At 42.4% G+C, this 24,214-nt stretch overlaps 1 protein-coding gene across 7 annotated transcripts in view; it reads right to left on the minus strand.

Moving 5' to 3' along the window:
- CNTNAP4 (contactin associated protein family member 4) overlaps window positions 1–24,214 on the minus strand; it is a 279,669-nt gene that overhangs the window by 172,645 nt on the left and 82,810 nt on the right. For all 7 annotated transcript variants that reach the window (XR_014161099.1, XR_014161100.1, XM_081880313.1 and 4 more), the window contains exon 3: window positions 2,502–2,695. Coding sequence is in view for 5 of the 7 variants with exons in the window: in XM_081880313.1 (XP_081736439.1) it covers window positions 2,502–2,695 (194 nt within the window). In the remaining 2 variants the exon portion in view is untranslated. The remainder of the gene's footprint in view (window positions 1–2,501; window positions 2,696–24,214) is intronic.

Consider the following 24,214-nt stretch of genomic DNA (forward strand, 5'->3'; position numbering starts at 1 on the left):
AGCTGTACTGATAGCTTTTAACTATAGAAATTTGTGCAGCAATTTGTGCTGCTGTAGGAAACCGGCAACTACTAAAATCAAAGGCACATCTGGCTTTATCTGGCTTAATCGGACAACTAGCATATTCATCTGCGATAAGGAATGTATAGATCCAAAGTATTCTTAGGAAGCCTTTAAAGGAGGTTTGAAGGAAACCGATAAGGTTGAAGGAGGAAGCTGTTATATAAACTACACCTGCTGAAATGCCATCTTCTAGAACAATTAAAGGTCTAAGGCCCTCTCCTCCTTTGCATCTGGCTACCACAGCAACTAAGGGACGCAGGTGGCACTGTGGGTTAAACCACAGAGCCTAGGACTTGCCGATCAGAAGGTCGGCTGTTCGAATCCCCGCAACGGGGTGAGCTCCCATTCCTCGGTCCCTGCTCCTGCCCACCTAGCAGTTCGAAAGCACGTCAAAGTGCAAATAGATAAATAGGTACTGCTCCGGCGGGAAGGTAAACGTCATTTCCGTGTGCTGCTCTGGTTCGCCAGAAGCGGTTTAGTCATGATGGCCCCATGACCCAGAAGCTGTACGCCGGCTCCCTTGGCCAATAAAGTGAGATGAGCGCCGCAACCCCAGAGTCAGTCACGACTGGACCTAATGGTCAGGGGTCCCTTTACCTTTACCTTACCATAGCAACTGGCCCTCAGGAAAGGAGAAAGTAATAGCTGTTCCTACATCAGTGAAAAGCTAAGGCCACGATAGAGTGCCAACAGTCAAAACCAGTTCTGTCCTCATTCCAGCAGTAAGACCCTGCAGTTCATATTATTGGACGGCAAATTCAGCAGAGCATTCTCCACTGTTCATAATCAATACCTCTTTAACGGAATTAACAGGGGGAAAACATATAAAGTTAATTTGAGCTGAGTTAATCTCTTGCAAAGATTAAATGAATCCCCTTTAGAAGGGCAAAGTCTTTTACAAAAATATGCATTTTTATCATTAAGTACAGCTGCTGCACCAGAAAATTGGAGGCTGGTCAAAAGTATTCAGACTGAAAAGATAGAGAGGCTGGTCTCAAGAATTATAGATTGGCAAATCATTTTCCATTACCATGAATAATAGTTGAGGGAATGGTTAGGTGTAATGCTGCGAAGGACAATTACAAATGATAGAGAAATTCAGCCCAGATTGGTAGAAAAAAACTACCTCTGAAATGTTTCAATGGGGCCATGTTAATAAAATATAGCAAAACAGAAATTCTGTCTTGACATCAAATATGTTCCTAATTATTCTCTAAAAAACATGTAATATCCACTTAGAATAAGAGGGTAATGGATCCTAGAATGAACTCAGTATTGAATGCAAACGTTTCTTTTTTACTGACACTCACATAAATATTTCATTTTAATAATGTCTACATAAATGATAATTGTTTTATCCAAAATATCCAGAGAAAGATATTGCTTGCATAATATGATTCACAACATAACTATGACCTTACTTCCTTCATACAGGACAGAGAACAATGTCGCTTCAATGAACCCTCTGTGTGCCATGTTCAGGTAGCAAGGCCATGTGCATCAGAAGCTATTGAATTAACTTCTATTGCCCCACTTTCCAAAAGAATGCATGTAAATTGTGTGCAGTTTTGCTGTAATATACACATTGTTCAGTGCACCCCCTTTAAAAAAACCCACAACAATATGTGCCTACATTTTTACGTAAAATAAATATTTTTGTGCCTCATTTTTCAGACCAAAACTGAATCACAAAAACTGAAGAAATGCAGAATTTGAGTGATAGCTACCTTCTGATCAGCAAGTTCCGGAACATCAGATTGGCTTAGTTCACTGTGAAAAGTGGACCGAATAAATGGGGTTCAGATAATGTTTTCTTGGGGTCCTTGGCTTACGTCACATACCTAAATGTGTCTACTCAGAACTAAGCCCCACTGAGTAAAATGGGAATTACTTCAAGAGAAGTATATAGGATTCCAGCTATAATGTATATAAAGCTTTATTTATATTTTATATATTGTGTGCTGCAAGCACAAAATCATATCTGTTGTTATAGGCACCCACATAGTTCATTGGCCAATGTTGTATAAACCTAGTTTTACTGAACTTTAGCTTTGAGTTTTGAAAACATCAAGATTTATATTTATTTTCTAATGTTTTAGACTAAATTCACTACACACCCAATATAGGCCCTGTGAGAAAACAGTAAAGTTATTTTCCTTCTTTCCAAATCACAACAGTTAAAAAATGGGGGGGGGGGGGGAAATGTGCAAATGGCAATATAAACCTTACATATTTCCCAGGGGAAATAAAATATTTGTTAACTGAAAAAAGGTAGAACTCTATTCAGTCTATATCTTACAGAGGGAGATTCACCTCTGTTTACTCAGAAATTTCAAACGTCCTATGTAAATTAGCCTGATGAAAAATGGCGCAGAAATGCACACAAATGTGATTACCATACTGAAAACATTGTGGTGCTTGTCACTAACAGAACATACCCAAATGCTTTCCTCTTGACGATATTGCTTCCAGTTCCTTCCGCTGTCACTAAACATCAGGAGGTAGCTTGTTACCCAGTCGGAACTCCCGTATCCACCTTGGGTAGCCACTGCGGTAATTTCAGTCCTCTCGCCAAGATCAATCTGCAGCCATTGATATTTATTTGATATGAGTGGAGTCCAGCCACCAGCACCTTTAGTGGTAAATAGAACAGGGAAAATATTGGAAGGAGAAATTAGTTCAGAGTGGAAGAATGGAAATTTTTATATCTATCTATTAATAATAATAATAATAATAATAATAATAATAATAATAATAATAATTTATTTATCGTATTGTTTGCTCCATAAGATGCACTTTTTTTCCTCCTAAAAGGTAAGGGGAAATGTGAGTGTGTTTCCTGTGAAGGAGAGGTGCTGCGCAGAGACCCCTGCACAGCACCCCTTCAGCGATGCGCCTGTCCTGGCTTCTACCTTAGCCGCGCGCAGCCTCTTTGGGCAGGGGGAATCCCACTGCCCTGAAGAGGCTTGGTGCAGCTATCCCAGAAGCCAGAACAGCCACACGGTATCCCAGAAGCCAGATCCCTCTTGCTGTTCTGGCTTCTGGGTTTCAGAATAATTTTTTCTTGTTTTCCTCCTCCCAAACCTAGGTGTGCCTTATGGTCTGGTACATCTTATGGAGCAAAAAATACGGTATATCCCGCCCTCCGCAGCCGAAGCCGGGCTCAGAGCAGCTAACAACAGTAAAAGTAACACAGTTTACATAAAATTACAATCAATTAATTGAAATACATTCTAAAATCAATTCATTCTAAAATCGATTCAGAATCAAATTAATGGCAACCATTGGGCTACATTTCTATGAGGATTACATACACACATAACCTCAAGGAAAACTGTAGTTGACACAAAACTGAACTGCTGATTGAAACTTGTATATATACAGAAACTTGTATATATACAGAAACTTGTATATATACAGAAACCTATCTCCATAGAAATGTGATACAGTATAAGGGGCGCAGGTGGCACTGTAGTCTAAACCACTGAGCCTCTTGGGCTTGCTGATCAGAAGGTTGGCGGTTCGAATCCCTGTGACGGGGTGAGCTCCCGTTGCTCTGTCCCAGCTCCTGCCAACCTAGCAGTTGGCAGGACTAAAAGCAAGATGAGCATCACAACCCCACAGTCACCTTTGACTGGACTTAACCCTCCAGGGGTCATTTATCTTATAGTTTATACAGTGGTACCTTGGTTTACAACCATAATCAGTTCCAGAGATCTGTGTGTAAGCCAAAAAAGGTTGTAATCCAAGGCATGCTTTCGCCAATGGGGCCTCCCAAAAAATTGTTCGTAATCCAAATAATAATAATAATAATGGGTTGTAATTCAAAAGGAGGTTGCAAATTGGGACATGCACTTCCGGGTTTGACGTATGCAAACTAAGATGTATGAAAACCAAGACGTATGCAAACCAAGCTGCCACTGTAATGGATCACCAGAAGGTCAGAAAAGCAGTATTTTGAAGATTGTACCTAGGCAAGGCTATTCTTAAAATTCAGCTATTCTTAAAAGTTTGTCAAAGAAGCTCTGACTTAAAAGTATTCTGCCCCCCCCCCCCCAAGAATGAGCCCTGTTGTATTGCTCATTTAAACCGAAACCATTGTATTGCTCATTTAAACCTTGCTTCTCATTTGGTTTAAGGAGAAACATTTTTGAATGGATCCAAAGAAAGCAAAGCCACTGCACATCAACGGTTGATTTCTCTGCCAAGTCAGGAATATTGGTTCTGTCGACTGACAAATGTAACAGTTGTGCTCAGATATAACAATAAGCCATTGTTTATCATTATGCGAACAAGCTACATTGAGCCCCGAACTTGCAGACTCTGGCTTCTTTATCATTCCCCACCATGGCTACAAGAAGAAGAATGGAAGTTTCTATTTCCATTTTAGATTGACTATAGTTTAGTGTTCTCAGTTTCATAAACAGTGGTTTGAAATTGGCCATTGTAGCCTGACCTCTGTAGTTCATGCACTGGCAACTTCATGACTGGATTACTGCATTGTGCTCTGTTTGGGGCTGTCCTTGGCTTGGTCTAGAAGCCCAGGTTGGTGCATAATACGACAGCCTGACAAGAAATGTGAGCACATGGCCAACTACAACTGAGCCAGGTTCAAAGTCCTCAATTTTCTCTCCCAGGGTTCTTCAGATTGGAGTGTAAATGCCCACCCCCATTCCCACAAAGCAACACACAACTGCAAAGACTCTAACACATTTATTTACAGTGGTAAATTGGGTTACAAACGCTTTGGGTTACAAATGCTTCAGGTTACGAACTCCGCTAACCCGGAAGTAGTTGCTCCGGGTTGCGAACTTTGCCCCAGGATGAGAATGGAAATTACATGGCGGTGGCAGCGGGAGGCGCCATTAGCGAAAGTGCACCTCAGGTTAAGAATGGTTTCGGGTTAAGAACAGACCTCCGGAACAAATTAAGTTCGTAACCCGAGATACCACTGCAGTTACTCAGTTGTGCTCATAATAGGCAACATCGTCTCTAAAAAGATCAGATGTTTGCATGGAGATAGATCTGGAATAATTTCCGTGTAAAAACATTAAGTCACATCTCACCATATGTTTAAAAAATATCCTGAGCTTATGCTTGGAGGTAACCGTATATTGTTGTAAGCAATTGTAATGAAGTTTACACATGGAGGATAACATTAAATAAGTGAAGAGATGTCCCCTCTTTGTAAAAAAAATAAAATGTCACAAAACAGCTCTTCCTAAGCACCCTTTGCCTCTGATGAGGTACCAGAATTTCTTTTAGAAATTCTTTTTAAAGGTGAGAGCTATTTAAAAGAGGGAAAGCCATTTAAAGGTGAAGTACTATGACAACTTAGTTCAGGTAAAGTATTCGGTTTCTGAAGTATTGGAGCTCTTCGAGATACTTCATCTCTAAAATATGCCACACATTTTTCTCTCTTTCTAAGGCAGAAGTAATCACTTCATTTGGCCTACGTTCCCCTTGAGCATGCTCCTCCCTTTTACATCAAAGGAGCATAATTCACATAGAGTCTGCAAGGAGCGCATTTGCATAATATGCATTCAAATAAAAAGAAGAAGGTCCTTCTTTCAAGTTGCAAGCTGACTGCACTGCCTCACTGTCTTGCAGTTAAAGATGTGTGGTGCACGCCTGTGCATGTCTACTCAAATGTAAGTCCTGCTGAGTTACTCCCAGGTAAGTGTGTACAGGATTGCAGCCTTAAATCCAGACTTAATGGCAGCATAACGTTCTTCAGAGCCAAATCACTTCTGTCACAACAGAATACACACAAATCAAATTATTATCTCACTGGGTTTTCCAGTGAGGTAGCCCTGTTAATTTTCCCCTTTTGTGGAAAAGGGAGGTTCAGCTGGCGCCTTCATTATACACCTTTAGGATCCATGCAAAAACTTTCCTCTTTAACCAAGCCTTTGGCTGATTGACATCCGATGCCCTTTCGAAATCAATAGGAGTCTGCATCAATAAGAGTATAGCATCTAGATCAATGGAAGTAATAGTGCCACTGTATTCTGCTCTGGTCAGACCTCACCTGGAGTACTGTGTCCAGTTCTGGGCACCACAGTTCAAGAAGGACACTGACAGACTGGAACGTGTCCAGAGGAGGGCAACCAAAATGGTCAAAGGCCTGGAAACGATGCCTTATGAGGAACTGCTAAGGAAGCTGGGCATGTTTAGCCTGGAGAAGAGGAGGTTAAGGGGTGATATGATAGCCATGTTCAAATATATAAAAGGATGTCACATAGAGGAGGGAGAAAGGTTGTTTTCTGCTGCTCCAGAGAAGTGGACACGGAGCAATGGTTCCAAACTACAAGAAAAAAGATTCCACCTAAACATTAGGAAGAACTTCCTGACAGTAAGAGCTGTTCGACAGTGGAATTTGCTGCCAAGGAGTGTGGTGGAGTCTCCTTCTTTGGAGGTCTTTAAGCAGAGGCTTGACAACCATATGTCAGGAGTACTCTGATGGTGTTTCCTGCTTGGCAGGGGGTTGGACTCGATGGCCCTTGTGGTCTCTTCCAACTCTATGATTCTATGATTCTATGAAATGTGTTGGGGAGAGGGGATTATCAGGTTGTTTTTGTTTTTATTATGCATTTTGTGTCTTCATATTGTGATTTTATCTTGTGAACTGCCCCGAGACCTGCGGGTATAGGGCAGTGTACACAGGGCCAGCTTACTCATAGGCGCAAGGGGTGTGCACACCCGGGCGCCAGGTTCTCAGGGGCACTGGGCCGAGAGTCCGGGGTCAAGATTTAGAGTCCGGGGATTGAAGAGCCAGGCCAGTCAACATCCACTGCTGAGCCAAGCCGAGCCCGTCGGAGCGCCACAGGCTTTTCTGCTGCAGGTGCTGAGGTGGCCCTCCTGCGTGCCTCGGATTGGCCGTTGAGAGGCCCACCCAGCACACACACACACTGTTAGCAAGGTGTGCAGCTTCCCTCCCAAGCCTCTGTGGGAAATGCTCTCCTCCCGCAGCGGCATGGGAGAGTTGCGTGCCCCCTCCCAAAGCTTAACAACTCTGAGCTGCCCCCCTAAAAAAAGTTCAACAACTTTGGCCTGTGCCCCTCCCCAAAAATTAGGGGGCACTAGACAGTTTTTTGCACCCCTTCACCACATATGCTAAAGACGGCCCTGGGTGTACAAATTTAATTATTATTAATAATAATAATTTGCTCCAGCAAAGTAACAGCAAATTGATCAAAGTAGACTGGTCCATGCTCTTCTAGGAAAATTAGAGCAAATTATATACCAAGGTAGCCACCAACTGTGAAGGAGATGAATTTATTTGACCCTATCTACATCAAGCTACAGTGGTGCCTCGCAAGATGAAAAGAATCCGTTCCGCGAGTCTCTTCGTCTTGCGGTTTTTTCATCTTGCGAAGCAAGCCCATTAGCGGATTAGCGGATTAGCGCTATTAGCGGCTTAGCGGCTTAGCGGCTTAGCGGATCAGCTGATAAGCGGCTTAGCGGATCAGCTGATAAGCGGCTTAGCGGATCAGCTGATCAGTGGCTTAGCGGCTTAGTGGATCAGCTGTTAAGCAGCTTAGTGGCTTAGCGGATCAGCTGATAAACAGCTTAGCGGCTTAGTAAAAGAGGGGGGAAGGAAAAAAAACCCGCAGGAACTCGCAAGACATTTTCGTCTTGCGAAGCAAGCCCATAGGAAATTCATTTTGCGAAGCACCTCCAAAACGGAAAACCCTTTCGTCTAGCGGGTTTTCCGTCTTGCGAGGCATTCGTCTTGCAGGGCACCACTGTATATTCTATCTTTATCACCAAACTCCAAATATAATTGCACACTGTATTAATTAAGATTATTTTTCAATATATTAGTGGCCATGTGATAATTTTAGCTTATAAATTTTATTGTTTAATGTCTTAATTTGTATATTAAGGTACTTTTATAGCTCTGTTTAGAGTAGGCAATGTCTTGATAATATAAACGTTTTAAGTTTTTTGTATCAATTCAGTATATTTTCTTAGAATCGTTGAATGATTCTGTGTACATTGCGGTAGCCTTTGGCTATTTGGAATAAAACTGACTGGCTGGTCTATGCAAACTTATGCCATGATAAATCTGTTAATCTTTAAAGTGCCACAATACACTTGGGGAACAAGACCCATCAGAGAAAGCCTTGCAGGAAGCTTGTGAAATGGGACTTCCACCCCCTCTCCTCCACTCACCCCCCGGTACCCCCCAAAATGGCTCTGATGAATTGGGAGAAGCACTAGAATCACATACCGTATTTTTCGCTCCATTAAGACACACTTTTTTCCTCCTAAAAAGTAAGGGGAAATGTCTGTGCATCTTATGGAGCGAATGTGTGGTCCCTGGAGCCAAATTGCCCAGGGGCAAAAAGCAGATTGTGCTTTTTTTTTTTTTTTTAAGAAAGGTGATGTTAAAGGGGGTGTTAAAGCCGCTGAACAGCTGATCAACAAGGGATTGGGAGGGAGATAAGGGACTCTAGAGATAAAGGAGGCTGCATGGGAGGGGGGAGGTAAAAGCACATGGATCCTCAGGAGTTTTGCATTGGGCTACCCGAAACTCATCATCAAATCACACATCATGTCTGTGGCCACAGCATGAACCACAAAAATCATATATCCACTGTTTCGTTCAGGATATTTCCCCCCTTGTTTTCCTCCTCTAAAAACTAGGTGTGTCTTATGGTCAGGTGCATCTTATGGAGCGAAAAATATGGTATATTGTACAAGAGGAAGGACCTTTCCATCTGGCAAGCTGCACTGTTTGTTTGTTTGTTTTTACTGAATCGAGACTAAAAACTGCATCATCTTTTTTCTTCCCATGAATTGTTACCAACAGTAAGTGCTCTCTATCTAGCAGAGGGTTGTACTCAACTAACTTTTACTCAGAGCAGAGCAGCTGAAATTAATGACCATGACTCATGTAGGTCCCTTAATTACAACGAGTCTAACTCTGAGTAAAAGTTATTTGAATACAACCCACTGTTTCCTATAATACACATATTGGTGATGCTAGATTCACAAATGATGCTGTATTTCTGGGTCTTGGTCGAAACATCTACAATCAATGGTAGACACAGCTCCAGGGATCATAATTCTCCTTCTACACTTAGTAAATGGGGTCACCTCTGTCAGCATCCAGTGAACATTGGCTAGATGAGTGTGACTGAGGACCAAAGAAATTAATAAAAGATCTGTAGAGGCTTAAATAATTGTTTAATCAATAAACACAGTCAAAACAATGAATAGCTTTCATATAGCCATCAATAACAGCTCCAGGTCAGATGTTCGTAACTGACACATCTGTGATTTACTTCTCAACTGTTTAATAGCCTTGATAGGCAAGTTTTAAAAGGAGAAGACTGTATAATTTATTTTAGTATATTTAGATTCCACCTTTCCTTCAAGGAGTTTTGGTCAACAAGCTTGAGGCATAGCCCGGATGTTTGACTAACAAACAATGACTGACCCAAGGTCTCCCAGTAAGCTTCTTGTCTAAGTAGAGATCTTGAATATATGGAAATAAAACATAAAAGGGATTTCTTGCAAAATTAGGAGATTTAAAAATTAGCAGATGGAAATGCAAAGGCAAGTGGGGTGTCAGGCAGGATCGTCATATGTCTAGATTTCCCCAGATATTACTGGGATTTCAGTGATGGAAATAATAATAATAATAATAATAATAATAATAATAATAATTTATTTATACCCTGTCCATCTGACTGTGCTTCCCCAGCCACTCTGGGTGTCTCTCAATCGAGTGTTAAAAACAATACAACATTAAATATTAAAAATTTCCCTAAACAGGGCTGCCTTCAGATGTCTTTTAAAAATAAGATAGCTGCTTAATTCCTTGACATCTGATGGGAGGGTGTTCCACAGGGCAGGTGCCACTACTGAGAAGGCCCTATGTCTGGTTCCCTGTAACCTGATTTCTTACAATGAGGAAACCACCAGAAGGCCCTCGGAGCTGGACCTCAGTGTCCGGGCAGAACGATGGGGGTGAAGACGCTCCTTCAGGTCTACTGAGCCGAGGCCGTTTAGGGCTTTAATTGCTTATTTGAAAATGAAAATGAAAGTGACCTGCAAAGACAGGCTTTACAAAACAAAAGCATAGGAAATAGTAATAAGAATACTGCTGTAGCATTGGGATGTCTGGGATCCTCCTCAAGCTTTTGTTTCTAAGATGGGATTCATAGAAAAAGAAACTGCTACAGCATTCAGTCCAGTCTCTTTGCTAAGTCAACGGCTTTCTAACTAAGTCTGTCAAGTAACTCCTCACATGTCTAAAGAGAATAGTTGACTGGTTGCCACAGAAACTAGTAGTTGGAAATGGATTGGCTGAATGGGGCAGGCCTTCCTCTCTCCCCTAGTTGGAAGTGATGTTACTGGTGGAATAGACCTGGAGCCAGTCTCATTTTGGTCTGAGCTGGGAAGAGACTCAGTGAATCAGCAACCTGATTGGCCTGCAGGAGCAGCCCAGAATTAGCCAATCACGCGGGGCCCACTGTGTAAATAATGTATATATAGCTAGACATTTTGGGGAAAGTTTCATTCATTGCTACTATGAGCTGAATAAAGAGCATGAAATTCACACTCAACTCCAAGTATATTTCAAAAACTATATATCACAAAGACATCACAGTCTCCACTGACCTTCATTCTAACCTGAGATATGCTCTGGCATCCCTGAAAACTCTCACTGTTTGGAGGAGACTGGGGTGCAAATAGCCATACTATTCCAGTTCACAAAAGCAGAATAAGCTAGAAATTTCTAGTTCATAAAACATAAGTATCATGGAGCAGCTGTCCAGGACATATGGCACCGTCAAAAGAGCCTGTCTGGAGGAAGCCTATTTCTGAGCTGGGGTCAGCTGTGTTTTCTTTTGTTTTCTTGCATTTCCAGATACTGAGTTGAATGTGTAAAAATCAATGTCCACATGCATTACATAGTAAATAAGGTTGAATGAAACTATTCTTAATAAAATGACAAAGGGTCACTTTTAAAAAGTTTTTAAATGTGAAGTTGCTTCTGGGTCTCATCAGCACCAACGTACCAGGAAGGAATACGGGATCAGAAATAGTATTTCAAAAGCAAATGATGAAGCAGAGGCAAAATCAATAATGATTTTCAACCTCTTGGCATTCCACTGTAAATGACAATCTTTAGATTCAGGGCAAGTCACAAAAACGCCGGCTCATTTCAAGGCAGAAGGTCTAAAATGAAAATGTCTGAGAGTTACTTTTCACACAAAAAACACCTTATTTCAACTTTCATCCTGATATTGACCAGGGGCTCCTCAAGACAGTTCCTCTGGGCAACAGGCCATGGATTTTCATGTTAATCAAACTTGGAAAGCCTCCTGTGAATCAACGATTCAAAGTCATGAGGTTTGATATCTTTTCCCAGCACTGAAGCTGACAGTGACCCATCCTTACCTGTAGAGAATTCAGAATCAATGTACAAGTATCTAAATTGAAGAATAAATCAAACACCCCAATATTAGCATCTTCTGGATCAATGCAATACTGTAAGTTCTTTGCCTACACAAAGTTTCTTATATTAAAAGTATGCTGCCATACTGAAAAATATCCAGCCATTCTATAAAATTAAGACTCTCCAAAACCTAGTGTTTCTTAATTTAAGGATTACATTACTTTGAACCAAAACACAAGAGTAAAATTGTTTATCTGTATAATTATATGCATTTATTCTCATTCAGCTTTTTTATTTGCTCTTTTCCCACTAATCTGTCCTTACTTTGATTCTTTGCAAAAATCCTTATGCCAATAAAGAGCTCAATTTCCAGTCTTCCTCCCTACCTGCTGTTTACTGAAGAAGAAGAAGAAGAAGAAGAAGAAGAAGAAGAAGAAGACGACGACGACTAGTTTGGACTTCATATCCCGCCTTTCACTCCCCTTAAGGAGTCTCAAAGTGGCTCACAATCTCCTTTCCCTTCCTCCCCCACAACAAACACTCTGTGAGGTGAGTGGGGCTGAGAGACTTCAGAGAAGTGTGACTGGCCCAGGGTCACCTAACAGCTGCATGTGGAGGAGCAGGGACACGAACCCGGTTCACCAGATTACGAGTCCACCACTCTTAACTACTACACCATGCTGGCTCTCTGAAGGATAGCATCAGCTACTTTTGAAGGATAGCTTCATCAGCTATCCTACTTTTGAAGGATAGCATCAGCTACTTTTAATTTTCAAAACATGAGGACTTGAATGTGTGTCATGTCTTTGTGAAAGCTTATATATATATATATATATATATATATAATCCAGCATTATGACGACTTGGGATCAAACTACAGTTTGGTGACGGATCCATGTGCCATATAAAATGAGGAGCAGGGTTTAAATACTTTCTCCCAGCTGTCGTTCCAGAGTCTGACCCCCAATGCCCCTCACTTCCCCCTCAATTTGAGCCTGAGGGTTGTAACCAACAAAGTTGCTCCATTCCTGCAAGAATTTTCACAGGCTTGGTGGAACTTCCCTTCCCTCTCCTTCCCCTGCCCATCCCAACTCTCCTAAGCGGATTTGGGGCAGGGGGCAGGCAGGGAAAGGAGATGGAGTTCCATTGCAGAAGTAGAAGTCCTAGCACAAATAGAATGACTTCACTGGATGCAACCCGGAGCCTAAAAGTGAGCCGAGAAAAGCTCCTACAGGAGACGTGATGGGAAGCACCATATGAAGAGAACCATGTATACCCCCTTGAGATCTTTGGAAGATAAATATGGTATGTAAATGGAATAAATGAATAAATAAGCAATGGACAAAGGAGAGCTGTGTGCTTTCCACTGGTAATGGGTGAGCAAAATGGTTCAGTTCATATTTTAATAATTTTCACTTCACCAAACAAGGCATGCAACTATCCTTCCAAATTCACACTTTCCCAGATTTTTGGTTGAGAGAGAGGGGAATAGGTGCGGAAATGGGATGGAGTGGCTGGACTTCAGAACAACAGCTCTCCACTCTGCAGTATTTTGCTGCAGGTTCCACAGGTTTGAATGCTGTTTTAATACTGTCGCGATTTTCTGTCTCCGTTATTAAGCATAGGTTTAATTATGCATTTAACAGACTCAGTTTCCCACCCACAATATTTAGTGATGGAGTAATCAGAGGGTTGGGTATATGTTTTCAATCAGATACCATAGGGAACAAAATCAGTTATTTTACAGGGATTGATAAAATAAACAGATTTCTCCTTTTCAACTCAAATGCAACTTTGCATCAAAATTGGTTTCTCTGTGAGCTGCTGAGATGTGCATTTCAAAATGAAATGTCATTTTATGTTATCCTATACTGATGCCATGCTTACTTCATTTTCGCCTTTTCATTATGAGTCCATTATTGATTCCCAGGATTGTAGGTTCCTCTAGTCACATCAAGAAATGGAGCCCAGGTTGGGACCTTGCTTTTGAAGGATCAGTAGATGGAGTCAGACACAGCTCTCAAGTGTGCTGCTCTGGGACAAAGTAAATATCTACAAAAGATGGCACAGTCAAAATCTGCCCACCACTAACCCTTAATCTAGGGATGCGGGTGGTGCTGTGGGTAAAACCTCAGCGCCTAGGACTTGCCGATTGTCAGGTCAGCGGTTCGAATCCCCGCGGCGGGGTGCGCCCCCGTTGCTCGGTCCCAGCGCCTGCCAACCTAGCAGTCCAAAAGCACGTCCGGGTGCAAGTAGATAAATAGGGACCGCTTACTAGTGGGAAGGTAAACGGCGTGTCCGTGTGCTGCGCTGGCTCGCCAGATGCAGCTTGTCACCCTGGCCACGTGACCCAGAAGTGTCTTCGGACAGCGCTGGCCCCCGGCCTCTTAAGCGAGATGGGCGCGCAACCCCAGAGTCTGACATGACTGGCCCGTACGGGCAGGGGTACCTTTACCTTTTAACCCTTAATCGGATCCTCTTTTTTGAAGGTCCATATTGCATGCGGGTCCAAGGCTTTCCTTTTTTTAAAAAAATAATATTTATTCAAATTTCCAAAAATACAGAGAAAATACAAATAAAAAATAAAACTTATAAAAACCAAAAAATACATAGCAGAAAAAAAAAGAAAAAAAAACACAAATTCAAATTACATCCTCTCATTAACTTGTTTCTTGGACCTCCTCACACCTCCCTTTTTGTATTCTAATTTATTCATTATTTCAGCAAATTCTTCCTATACTTCTCAATTTTTATTTAAATAATGTATCTTAACAATCTGTCTCTATTTAGCATTAATTTCATTAACTTTATGTTACTTTCAAAACCATAAAATTTCAAAATCTAAACCATATTTATATTTAACTCCTTCAAACCTTTCTGTTAAAGCCAATTAATTCCTTTCCAGCCCATTCTGATATTTCATTAGTATTACACTAATTGCAAAAATACAAAGATATATATAAAAAAGTTCTCTTCTAATTTTATCCAACCACCCTTCTTCCTGGTTTCGGGTTATGTCAGTCCTTTCTACCCATTACACCATGTCCATCAATCTGGTGTTCTGTAGGAGGGGTGGGGGTTCAGCCTGAGCCGTGCAGTGGCCCCACAGTCACGCCACGGCCTGTTGGTTAATTGGGAGTGGTGGCGTGATCGAGGGGCCTCTTTAAAGGCGTCGTCGTGTCACTGGGGCTTTACCTGGCTTTGCGCCGCCAACACCTGCACACCCACCATAGTGGTTTAGGTGTCTGCTTTCACCTTGATTTGGACTTCGGTTGGTCACTTGTTTTGGAACAGGGGCCAGGTAGAATTTTTTTCCACATGGCAGATTGGTGCTGGCCATTTGGTTTTTGCCTACCTCTTAGCAATCGTCACAACTTTGTAAGGCTTGGTGGTTAGGCATTGGTTTAGTTAGGGGTGGGGGTGGGGAGGTGCAGCCATCACCTGCCCCTCCAGGTACAAGGGTATTCCGGTAAAGGAATCCGTGGGTCTGGATCTCGTCCGAAGTCCGGTTGAGGGGCTAGGGCCATGCCAGGACCCGACGAGAACCCCAGGGTGAGTTTCAGTTGGTCTCCATCGATGGAGCTCCCTCTTTTGGTTGTTTGCCCTTCCAGACTTCCTGCAAGGCGGGCAGGAGTCAGATATAGTTTCACCGATGCCTAAGTCAATACCACTCACATTTCTGTAATCAATAAAGTTGTGGCCTAAATTTTGCCCATTAACCTTTAACCTGTGTCAATCTGTTTATTTTATCAGGAGGGGCCTGATAAAATAAAATAATAAATATAAAAATGGCCTGCAGCTACAAACAGACACTGAAAGATGGAGAGCTGTGAAATTATCCTGAAATTATTCCCATGCACCTTCTTCCCCAGGGTAAATTGTGCTCTCTACAGCCCACAAAACAGGTATTTGGAGGGCAGAGAGGAGCACCAAATTGGGAGGGGTAGCTAACGCTGCAGAAGATAGAACTAGGCTTCGAAATGACCTTAACAGATTGTAGAACTGAGCCCAAATTAACAAAACAAATTTCAGTAGGGACAAATGTAAGGTTAGGCAGGAAGAACCAGCTGCACATATGTAAGATGGGGGACATCTGTCTGGCCAGTAGTGTATGTGAAAAGGATCTAGAGGTCTTGGTGGACCACAAGCTTAACATGAGTGAACGGTGTGATGCAGCAGCAAAAAAAGCAAATGCTGTTCCAGGCTGCTTCAACAGAAATATAGTATCCAGACCAAGGGAAGTAACAGTACCACTCTATTCTGCCTTGGTCAGACCACACCTGGAATACTGTGTCCAATTCTGGGCACCATAATTTAAGAAGGATGTTGACAAGCTGGAAGATGTGCAGAGGAGGGTGACCAACATGATGAAGTGTCTGGAAACCAAGCCTTATGAGGAATGCTTGAAGGAGCTGGGCATATTTAGCCTGGTAAAGAGGAGACTGAGAGGAGATATGATAGCCATCATCAGACATCTCAAGGGCTACACATGGAAGATGGAGCAAGCTTGTTTTCTCCTGCTCTGGAGGGCAGGACTCAAACCAGTGCCTTCAAGTTACAAGAAATGAGATTCCAAATAAACATACAGAAAAACTTTCTGCCAGTAAGAGCTGTTCAACAGTAGAACAGTCTCCCTTGGGAGGTTGTGGGCTTTCCATCCTTGGAAGTTTTTAAGCAGAGGCTGGATGGCGATCTGCCATGGATGCTTTAGCTAAGATTCCTGTCCCTTCCAACTCTACCATTCTATGATTCTATGACTGTGGAGGTAGTAGCCATTGAAAGCAATATCCATGAATTTGTCTAATCCTCTTTTAATCCTCGACCTTCCACCGGTTTTCCTGGGACAGAATATCTTTTGGTCTTGCTACATTCAGGTTTTTGGGTTGTTGACGGTGCTGCAGCAGGCACGGTACTGTTGACTCTGGAGATGGGCAAATGCCCAATTGCGATTGCATTATGTTGGCATTAGTCTTGGCATAGGAACTCTCTTGCATAGTGGGACTTGCTTGTATTACTGTAAAAATGCCTTGTTAAAGGTCAGTTTTGCTAAACGTATGTGTGTTAATAATAAAAACAAAGCTACAAAAATGGAGTGAAGAGTTAGGGGTACAGATAACAAATGATATATGGGAGTCAAGTATAAAATCAACGGAAATAGCCTCTATGGATCTAAGACTAAGACGTATTCAACAGAAAATAGTAGGCCCAATCAGATCCAGTCAGGGATGATGGGAATTCTAGTCCAACAACATCTGGAGGGCACTACCAGCACCAGATTTGAAGGTAAAGGGACCCCTGACCATTAGGTCCAGTCATGGCTGACTCTGGAGTTGTGCCGCTCATCTCGCTTTACTGGCCGAGGGAGCCAGCGTACAGCTTCCGGGTCATGTGGCCAGCATGACTAAGCCGCTTCTGGTGAACCAGAGCAGCGCACAGAAACACTGTTTACCTTCCCGCCAGACCTATTTATCTACTTGCACTTTGACGTGCTTTCGAACTGCTAGGTTGGCAGGAGCTGGGACCGAGCAACGGGAGCCCACCCCGTTGTGGGGATTTGAACTGCCAACCTCCTGATTGGGAAGTCCTAGGCTCTGTGGTTTAACCCACACCGCCAGGGTGGTGCAATTAACCAATATACACCTTTGCAGTTCTGCCCCAACAGGATGCTGAGCTGAGGAGGAGCAAAGTTGAGAAGATTCATAATTGAGGAAATCCATTTGGGGGCATCAAATGTTGGTCTCGCACAGGGTGCCATATTACATAACATTACCAAGTCCGCCCCAGCACTGTGTTGACTACCCTTGACTTACATGATAGGTACTTAAAAAAACAAGAGGGGGAGGTGGGAGGTGGTCTGAGAAATAAGATAATGGAAATAAGTAATGGAAATTGTATTTGTTTTAATTGTTTTTTAATTTTGTATTTTTGTATTTTTGTCATTTTTTGTCTTTTGTCTTTTTGTTTTTATATTAATCTTGGAAAACCTAATAAATATTCTTTAAAAAACAAACAAACACAAAAACCCTTTATTTTTTATGCTACTCAGACCATGACTATGAATCTTGTTTAACTGCTTAGTTTCAGCTAAGACTGTTTCAAGCCCTGCATTAGCATGGTCAGTAGCACTTCATTCTTCGTTTTTGCCATGTAGATCATTGCAAGTCAGTGAACATTACACATCACATTTGGAGTCAGTGCCACTTATATGCTCAATCAGTTGACCTGCAGAATTGGGCATTTGTGCGTGTGCAGCAGTGCCCACATGAACAAAGTTCTTGGTGGTAAGCATATCCACATGATCGATAGATAGATGATAGATAGATGATAGATAGATAGATGATAGATAGATATCATCTTTCTCTATCTCTATATGAGGGGTGCCAACTTGAATAAAATATGGGGGGCAGGTAAGCCATGCCCCACATAATCAATCAGACGATACAGTGCACGCACACCATTTGAATGGCAATGCCCATAAACTTGAGGGGAGGGCAGCTCCCTCAAAAATTTTATGGGGGGGGGGGGGGACAAAAGGAGCTCAACTCCTAGGATTTGGCTCCTATTATCTATATCTATATCTAGCGCGAACACACACACACACAATTAAATGCATATTCCTTGTGTCCTGCAAAAATGTGTGCTTATGAATGGGTTATGATTTTCTGTCTTAATACCTTGATCCTTAATATATGACTTAGAAGCAAGTTTCATGTTCTACGATTCCAGCATGAAACGTGAAAACCAGAAACACTATTTTTTTTTTTTTTAGATACAATACACACATTAAACAAAATGAAAGCTAGATCAGCACAAAGGACAATGGCACCTCTAGCATACACAGTCCTTTTATATACATTTATATACATTTTGACTTGGCAAATATTTCCTACAGTGACATCTAAGAGGAAGCTGTCTTTTAAATAAAGCCATAGATGATTTCACTCTTGGATTACAGGGATTTCCCATATGGATAGAGCCAATGAAGTGAAACAGTGCAGACATCAATTGATGTGTCTGGCACCAGATATTATAAAAAGATACTGAAGTGAGATTGAAGCAAAGCTGTTGTGAAGCACGACGTCTGAGGTTTTCGAAAGTTCCTTCTCATGTTTAATGAAACTGATTAAATTGCAGTATCAGTGACAATTCCAAATTGCCAAAGCAGAAAAGCAACTACTTAGTATAGATTTTCTTCAGCTCTTAACGCCAGAACCATTCTGTTTAAGTGTCCATATGACAGCTACTGACTTGTCTATAAAGAAAAGTACTAATGCAAGTTCTCTCTAGAGTTGTTTTGCCTTACTGAACACCAGCAGACCTATTCATGCACTAAGCAGCATACATCCCCTCTAGGATTAGAAAAGCATTCCGGCAAAAGATACCATCTCTATTCTCCTTCTGTGGCACGTTGAATGCTCAACACAAAATTGTAGGAACTTGAGGAAAATATGACACAACGCACAATTGTTATAGCTAGATTTAACAGTGGGATTCATCATTTCTCCAAATACCAGACTGCTGCAAGAACAAACACGTTGCATTACTTTCTGCTATATTAGCCTAGAATGTATTTCTAATGCCATGATTTGCCAGGGGGAATGAATATCGCACATCCATCTGCATTCCAGTCTCCTCCAACTTGGTGCTCCCTAGATGTTGTTGGATGCTTAACTCCCATCAGCTTAAGCCAGGAAGGCCAATAGTCAGAGAAGATGGAAGCTGTAGTCGAAAACATTTGATAGGCACCTGGCAGAAGTTGGCCACTCCTCAGGTTTGGAAACCACACTTGTCTGATAGCATCTCTACAAGGGGCTCAGAAGCTCAGGTGTGAGCTGTATGGGCAGGGTGCAGAAAGAGGCATATAGAACCAGGCCAGCTCCCCTGCAAGTTAGATTAATAACAGCCTCTTACTCCCCCCCCCCCTAGTTATTGCAGAATGTGAAATAAAATTGTGGCCTACTTTCAACCAATATACAAGCTTGGCTCTTTCTTCCTGTGGAACTATTTGCCCAGCTTTTCCTGGTGAGTTATCATCACCCTTCCTTTGCCACAATGCTAACTTCTCCGTGACTCTGGGGATTAAGGAGTTGGTCATTTTTTCACACAAATCCTCCTCCGTTGCTGACCACGAACACAAAACATCCATGACAATGAGGACATCCTGTTTGGGACAGGAACAGGCTCGTTGCACTCATGTCTGGGCAGCAAGCAGTGTGTGTGTGTGTGTGTGTATTTTCACGGGGTGGACAGACTTCGTTTTTGCTTACAACATTTTTGCATATCTCATAAGCTTGGCATGAAATCATATGTATCTGCCTTGTTGTTGTTGTTTAGTTGCTTAGTTGTGTCTGACTCTTCATGACCCCATGGACCAGAGCACACCAGGCACTTCTGTCTTCCACTGCCTCCCACAGTTTGGTCAAACTCATGTTCGTAGCTTTGAGAACACTGTCCAACCATCTCATCCTCTGTCGTCCCCTTCTCCTTGTGCCCTCCATCTTTCCCAACATCAGGGTCTTTTCCAGGGAGTCTTCTCTTCTCATGAGGTGGCCAAAGTATTGGAGCCTCAGCTTCACGATCTGTCCTTCCAGTGAGCACTCGGTATCTGCCTTATGCTGAGTCAAATCACGGACCAGATCTACATTTAGATCGGGGGATGCTGGTGATGCTGTGATCTAAACCACTGAGTCTCTTTGGCTTGCTGATTGGAAGGTTGGCGGTTCAAATCCCCGTGATGGAGTGAACTCATGTTGGTCTGTCCCAGCTGCTGCCAACCTAGCAGTTCAAAAGCACACCGGTGCAAGGTACCACGGTGGCAGGAAGGTAAATGGCATTTCCGTCTGCTCTGGTTTCCGTCATGGTGTTACGTTGTGCCAGAAGTGGAAAGCTATCTGTGGACAAACACCGGCTCCCTTGGCCTGAAAGCAAGATGAGCGCCGCAACCCCATAGTCACCTTTAACTGGACTTAACTGCCCAGAGCAGTCTTCCTTTACCTTTACATTTAGATCAAAGTACAGTTTGATCTAAATGGCAATAGCTCTATATAGTTTTAAGAAGAGGACTTCCTCCGCCATGACATAAGATCTTTTAACTATTAATGCTGTGGACTGATCCTTGAACTGTCTGGATCCAATGACACAATTTGGGTTGCTAATCCTACCTGCCAACATGCAAATGGACAAATCTTTGTTAATAACTGTTGCTGTTAGGACACAGGAATTGTCCAGCACTAAGGTAGACCATTGATCCATCCAGCTCAGTATCGTCTATACTGAATGACAGTAACTCTCCATGGTTTATGATGGGATGCATTCTCAGCCATATTTGAAGTTGCCAGGGATTGAACCACATGCCAAGCTCTATCACTGAGCTACTACACTTCCACCAGAAATGCAACAGTGTCAAAGCATTACTTAATCATGGCTCTATAACTGAGCACATGGGTCGAAATGGGGATGAAGGACACTTCCATCAAGAAAAGGGGTTGCTGGGGAGCATATATGGATGTTGAACAAAGCCCAGAATATTTGATTGCTTATGTTTGTTGAATAATATAGGGCCAAGCAAAATGTTGCAATACGTTTTCTTTTCTACTGAGTGCTTGTTCTTGTATTACACACTTTGCTTTTATGTTGCAAGAATGGTTTTGCTGCAAATAAGTACATTTCATATAAAGAAATTATTTATTCCCATTTGAGTAAGTTGCCATGTTGATGACCCCAAAGTTTTTATGACTTCCTAAACTCTGCACACAATGATAAAGGCTCCAGATTCCATAACGGACACACTATTTCAGTCCACTTCTGCCAACAGGTCCAGGTGTCCCTAGGGTGCAATCTGGAATTACTTTTTTTAAAAGGTAGAATAATGAATTATTGTACTTTTCTGTAAACCAAACCTCTTGCACAAGGAAAACATTGTTTCTGGACTTGGTGTCAATTTCAGTATGCAAAATTCTACCACAAGGTCAGAAACGCCTCCTCTTTGATTAAAAGACACCTGCCGCACATGAAAGGGCGTATTCAAATGCAACCTTGCAAATTAGACAACAGCAATAACAACCAAGCCTTGCTTCTTACTTAGATCTGGAGCCATCCTCTTGGGTAATAAAAAAATACAATTTACATATCACTAGCCAGATGTGCGAATGCTTGCCCTGATTAGTGCATGTGTGAAATAACTAGATGAGATGCCAGTGAAACAGTACTGTTTTTATCTTTTGAAGACATCCTTGCTCAAACAAGAATTGTGTGAATACCTTACAGGGGGACATTGTGCGAAACAATGGGCAACACCGTGCATCAATGGGACAGTCCTCTGGCATCATTACAAAGAACTATAAAATCCGCTGTGCTTTTTGGCGAGTGCCGTGTCAGTACAGCATGGTAAAATAATGTGAACTGGGAACTGCATATACAGATTCAGAACAGAGCTGAAATAGCCCTATTCATGTCTGGGATGTGAATACTACACTACCAAATTTGGCTGCTGCTACAGAAAGGATGGTTTAAGTGTGTACTTGGCAATTGTATGCACCATCTGGTGAGAAGGCTGTAATCCTTTTTCATCAGATAAAAGACTGATAACCATCACCCATAAACTAGAGTCTAGACTACTGAAATGAGCTCCTTCTGGGGTAGCTCTTGCCAATTGTTCACAAGATTCAGCTGGCTCAGAGCAACGCGTCTCTAGCATCTGTTGTAGCTTCATACTGACTTCCATCCAGGAAAAATTAAGGTGTTGGTTCAAAGTTTTGACCCATAAAGTCCCAGAAACCTTATACACAAAAGGCCTTAGAACAGGCATAAGCAAATTTGGCCCTGCAGGTGTTTTGGGACTACAACTCCCATCATCTCTAGCTAACAGGACCAGTGGTCAGGGATGATGGGAATTGTAGTCTCAAAATATCTGAAGGGTTGAGTTTGCCTATGCCTGCATTAGAAATTACTCCTTCCCCTAGATTCCCTTTTGCTATTCAATAAGATTAACCTGTTAACTAGTAAACATGTTATAGTTGTAGAAAGATGTTCTCTATGGCTCACAACTACATAGCTCCTTCCCATGGAGACTTGCCAGACCTGAACACCTTGGTATGTGGGATTATACCCATGTTATTGAGCTACATCTCCCATCTCCTTTGATCACTGGCCATTCTGGATGAGCTGATGAGAGCTGGGAGTCCAATAACATATGGAGGACTATGGAAGAGTCGTGTTACAATTGTCACTTTGAGAGCTCTGCAGCTGAGCAGCATTTTGAAGATACATTATTGTCACCAGGAAGAGGGAAAAGAACAGGGGTCAGCAAAGTTTTCCGCAGGGGGCTGGTCCACTGTCCCTCAGACCTTAGTGAGGGGCAGACTATATTTTGAAGAAGAAGAAGAAGAAGAAAAAGAACGAATTCTTGTGCCTCACAAATAACCTAGAGATGCTTTTTAAATAAAAGGACACATTCTACTCATGTAAAAACACACTGATTCCCACACCGTCTGCGGGCCAGATTTAGAAGGTGATTGGGCTGGGTCCGGCCCCCAGGCCTTAGTTAGCCTACCCATGGACAAGAACCTATATTAGTAGAACATCTTTCTTTCTCAGAGCTGCTAATGGGGTAAAAGTCTAGTTACATTTGCAATAATGATCATTTTGAGTATAAAAATAGTTGTGTGTTTTTTTAAAAAAAAGGTAATTAAAAATAAATAAATACAGGTGACACTTTTCCTAACACTTAATGCTTCGCAAAGCTTCACCAGATGAACTTTTATTTCCTCCCACAGCCTTCCATCTCCTCACATGCATTGATGGGGAATCACTCAACTGCTAATGTGCATACCATGTTCCCCCTAACATACACATGTTGGCTGTGCATTGTGCCAGCATATGAAGAGGCTTTAGGTATGTATCAGTATTTACACAGAGAAAGGTGTGATCCTGGCCCACTCAAGATCCCCTTTGTGTGATGGATCTCCATCTTCATATTCACTGTACAAGTAAAACCCATTATTGTGAGTGCCAACTATAAAGGCAATGGGTGTCTGGCCACTGGGTGCAGTAGGGATGGAACTATCCCCACTGCACCCAGTGGCTAAACTCTATGTGGATAGAGGAGAAACAAAATTTTTATTGCACTCTCCTCAGCTTTTCTACCTTCCTCCTTTGGATCCACATATTTTTCTAAGGTAGCCATGTTCACCACCACTCTCAAGGGAACAGCGAATGGAAGGAGAGCTCCACAGCCACCAGGAGAAGTCCACCAGGGCTATTATAACACCCAAAGATGCCACACTGGCAATCCTGGCTTAGTTGGCTCAGGAAGGTCTTAAAAGTCCACCTTTGAGAGCTCTGGAGTCCACATTCAAGTCTGTCTCTGAAAAACTGTGGTCTAAACCACTGAGCCTTGGGCTTGCCGATCAGAAGGCTGGCGGTTTGAATTCCCATGCTGGGGTGAGCTCCCATTGCTCGGTCCCTGCTCCTGCCAACCTAACAGTTCGAAAGCATACCAAAAAGTGCAAGTAGATAAATAGGTACCGCTCCAGCGGGAAGGTAAATGGTGTTTCCATGCGCTGCTCTGGCTTCAGTGTTCCATTGCACCAGAAGCAGCTTCATTATGCTGGCCACATGACCTGGAAAAACTGTCTGTGGACAATGTCGGCTCCCTTGGCCTATAAAGCAAGATGAGCGCAGCAACCCCACAGTCGTCTGCAACTGGACTTAACTGTCAGGGGTCCTTTACCTTTT

This window comes from Podarcis erhardii (genome assembly GCF_964252035.2).
Source record: "Podarcis erhardii genome assembly, chromosome: 11".
Classification (NCBI taxonomy): domain Eukaryota; kingdom Metazoa; phylum Chordata; class Lepidosauria; order Squamata; family Lacertidae; genus Podarcis; species Podarcis erhardii.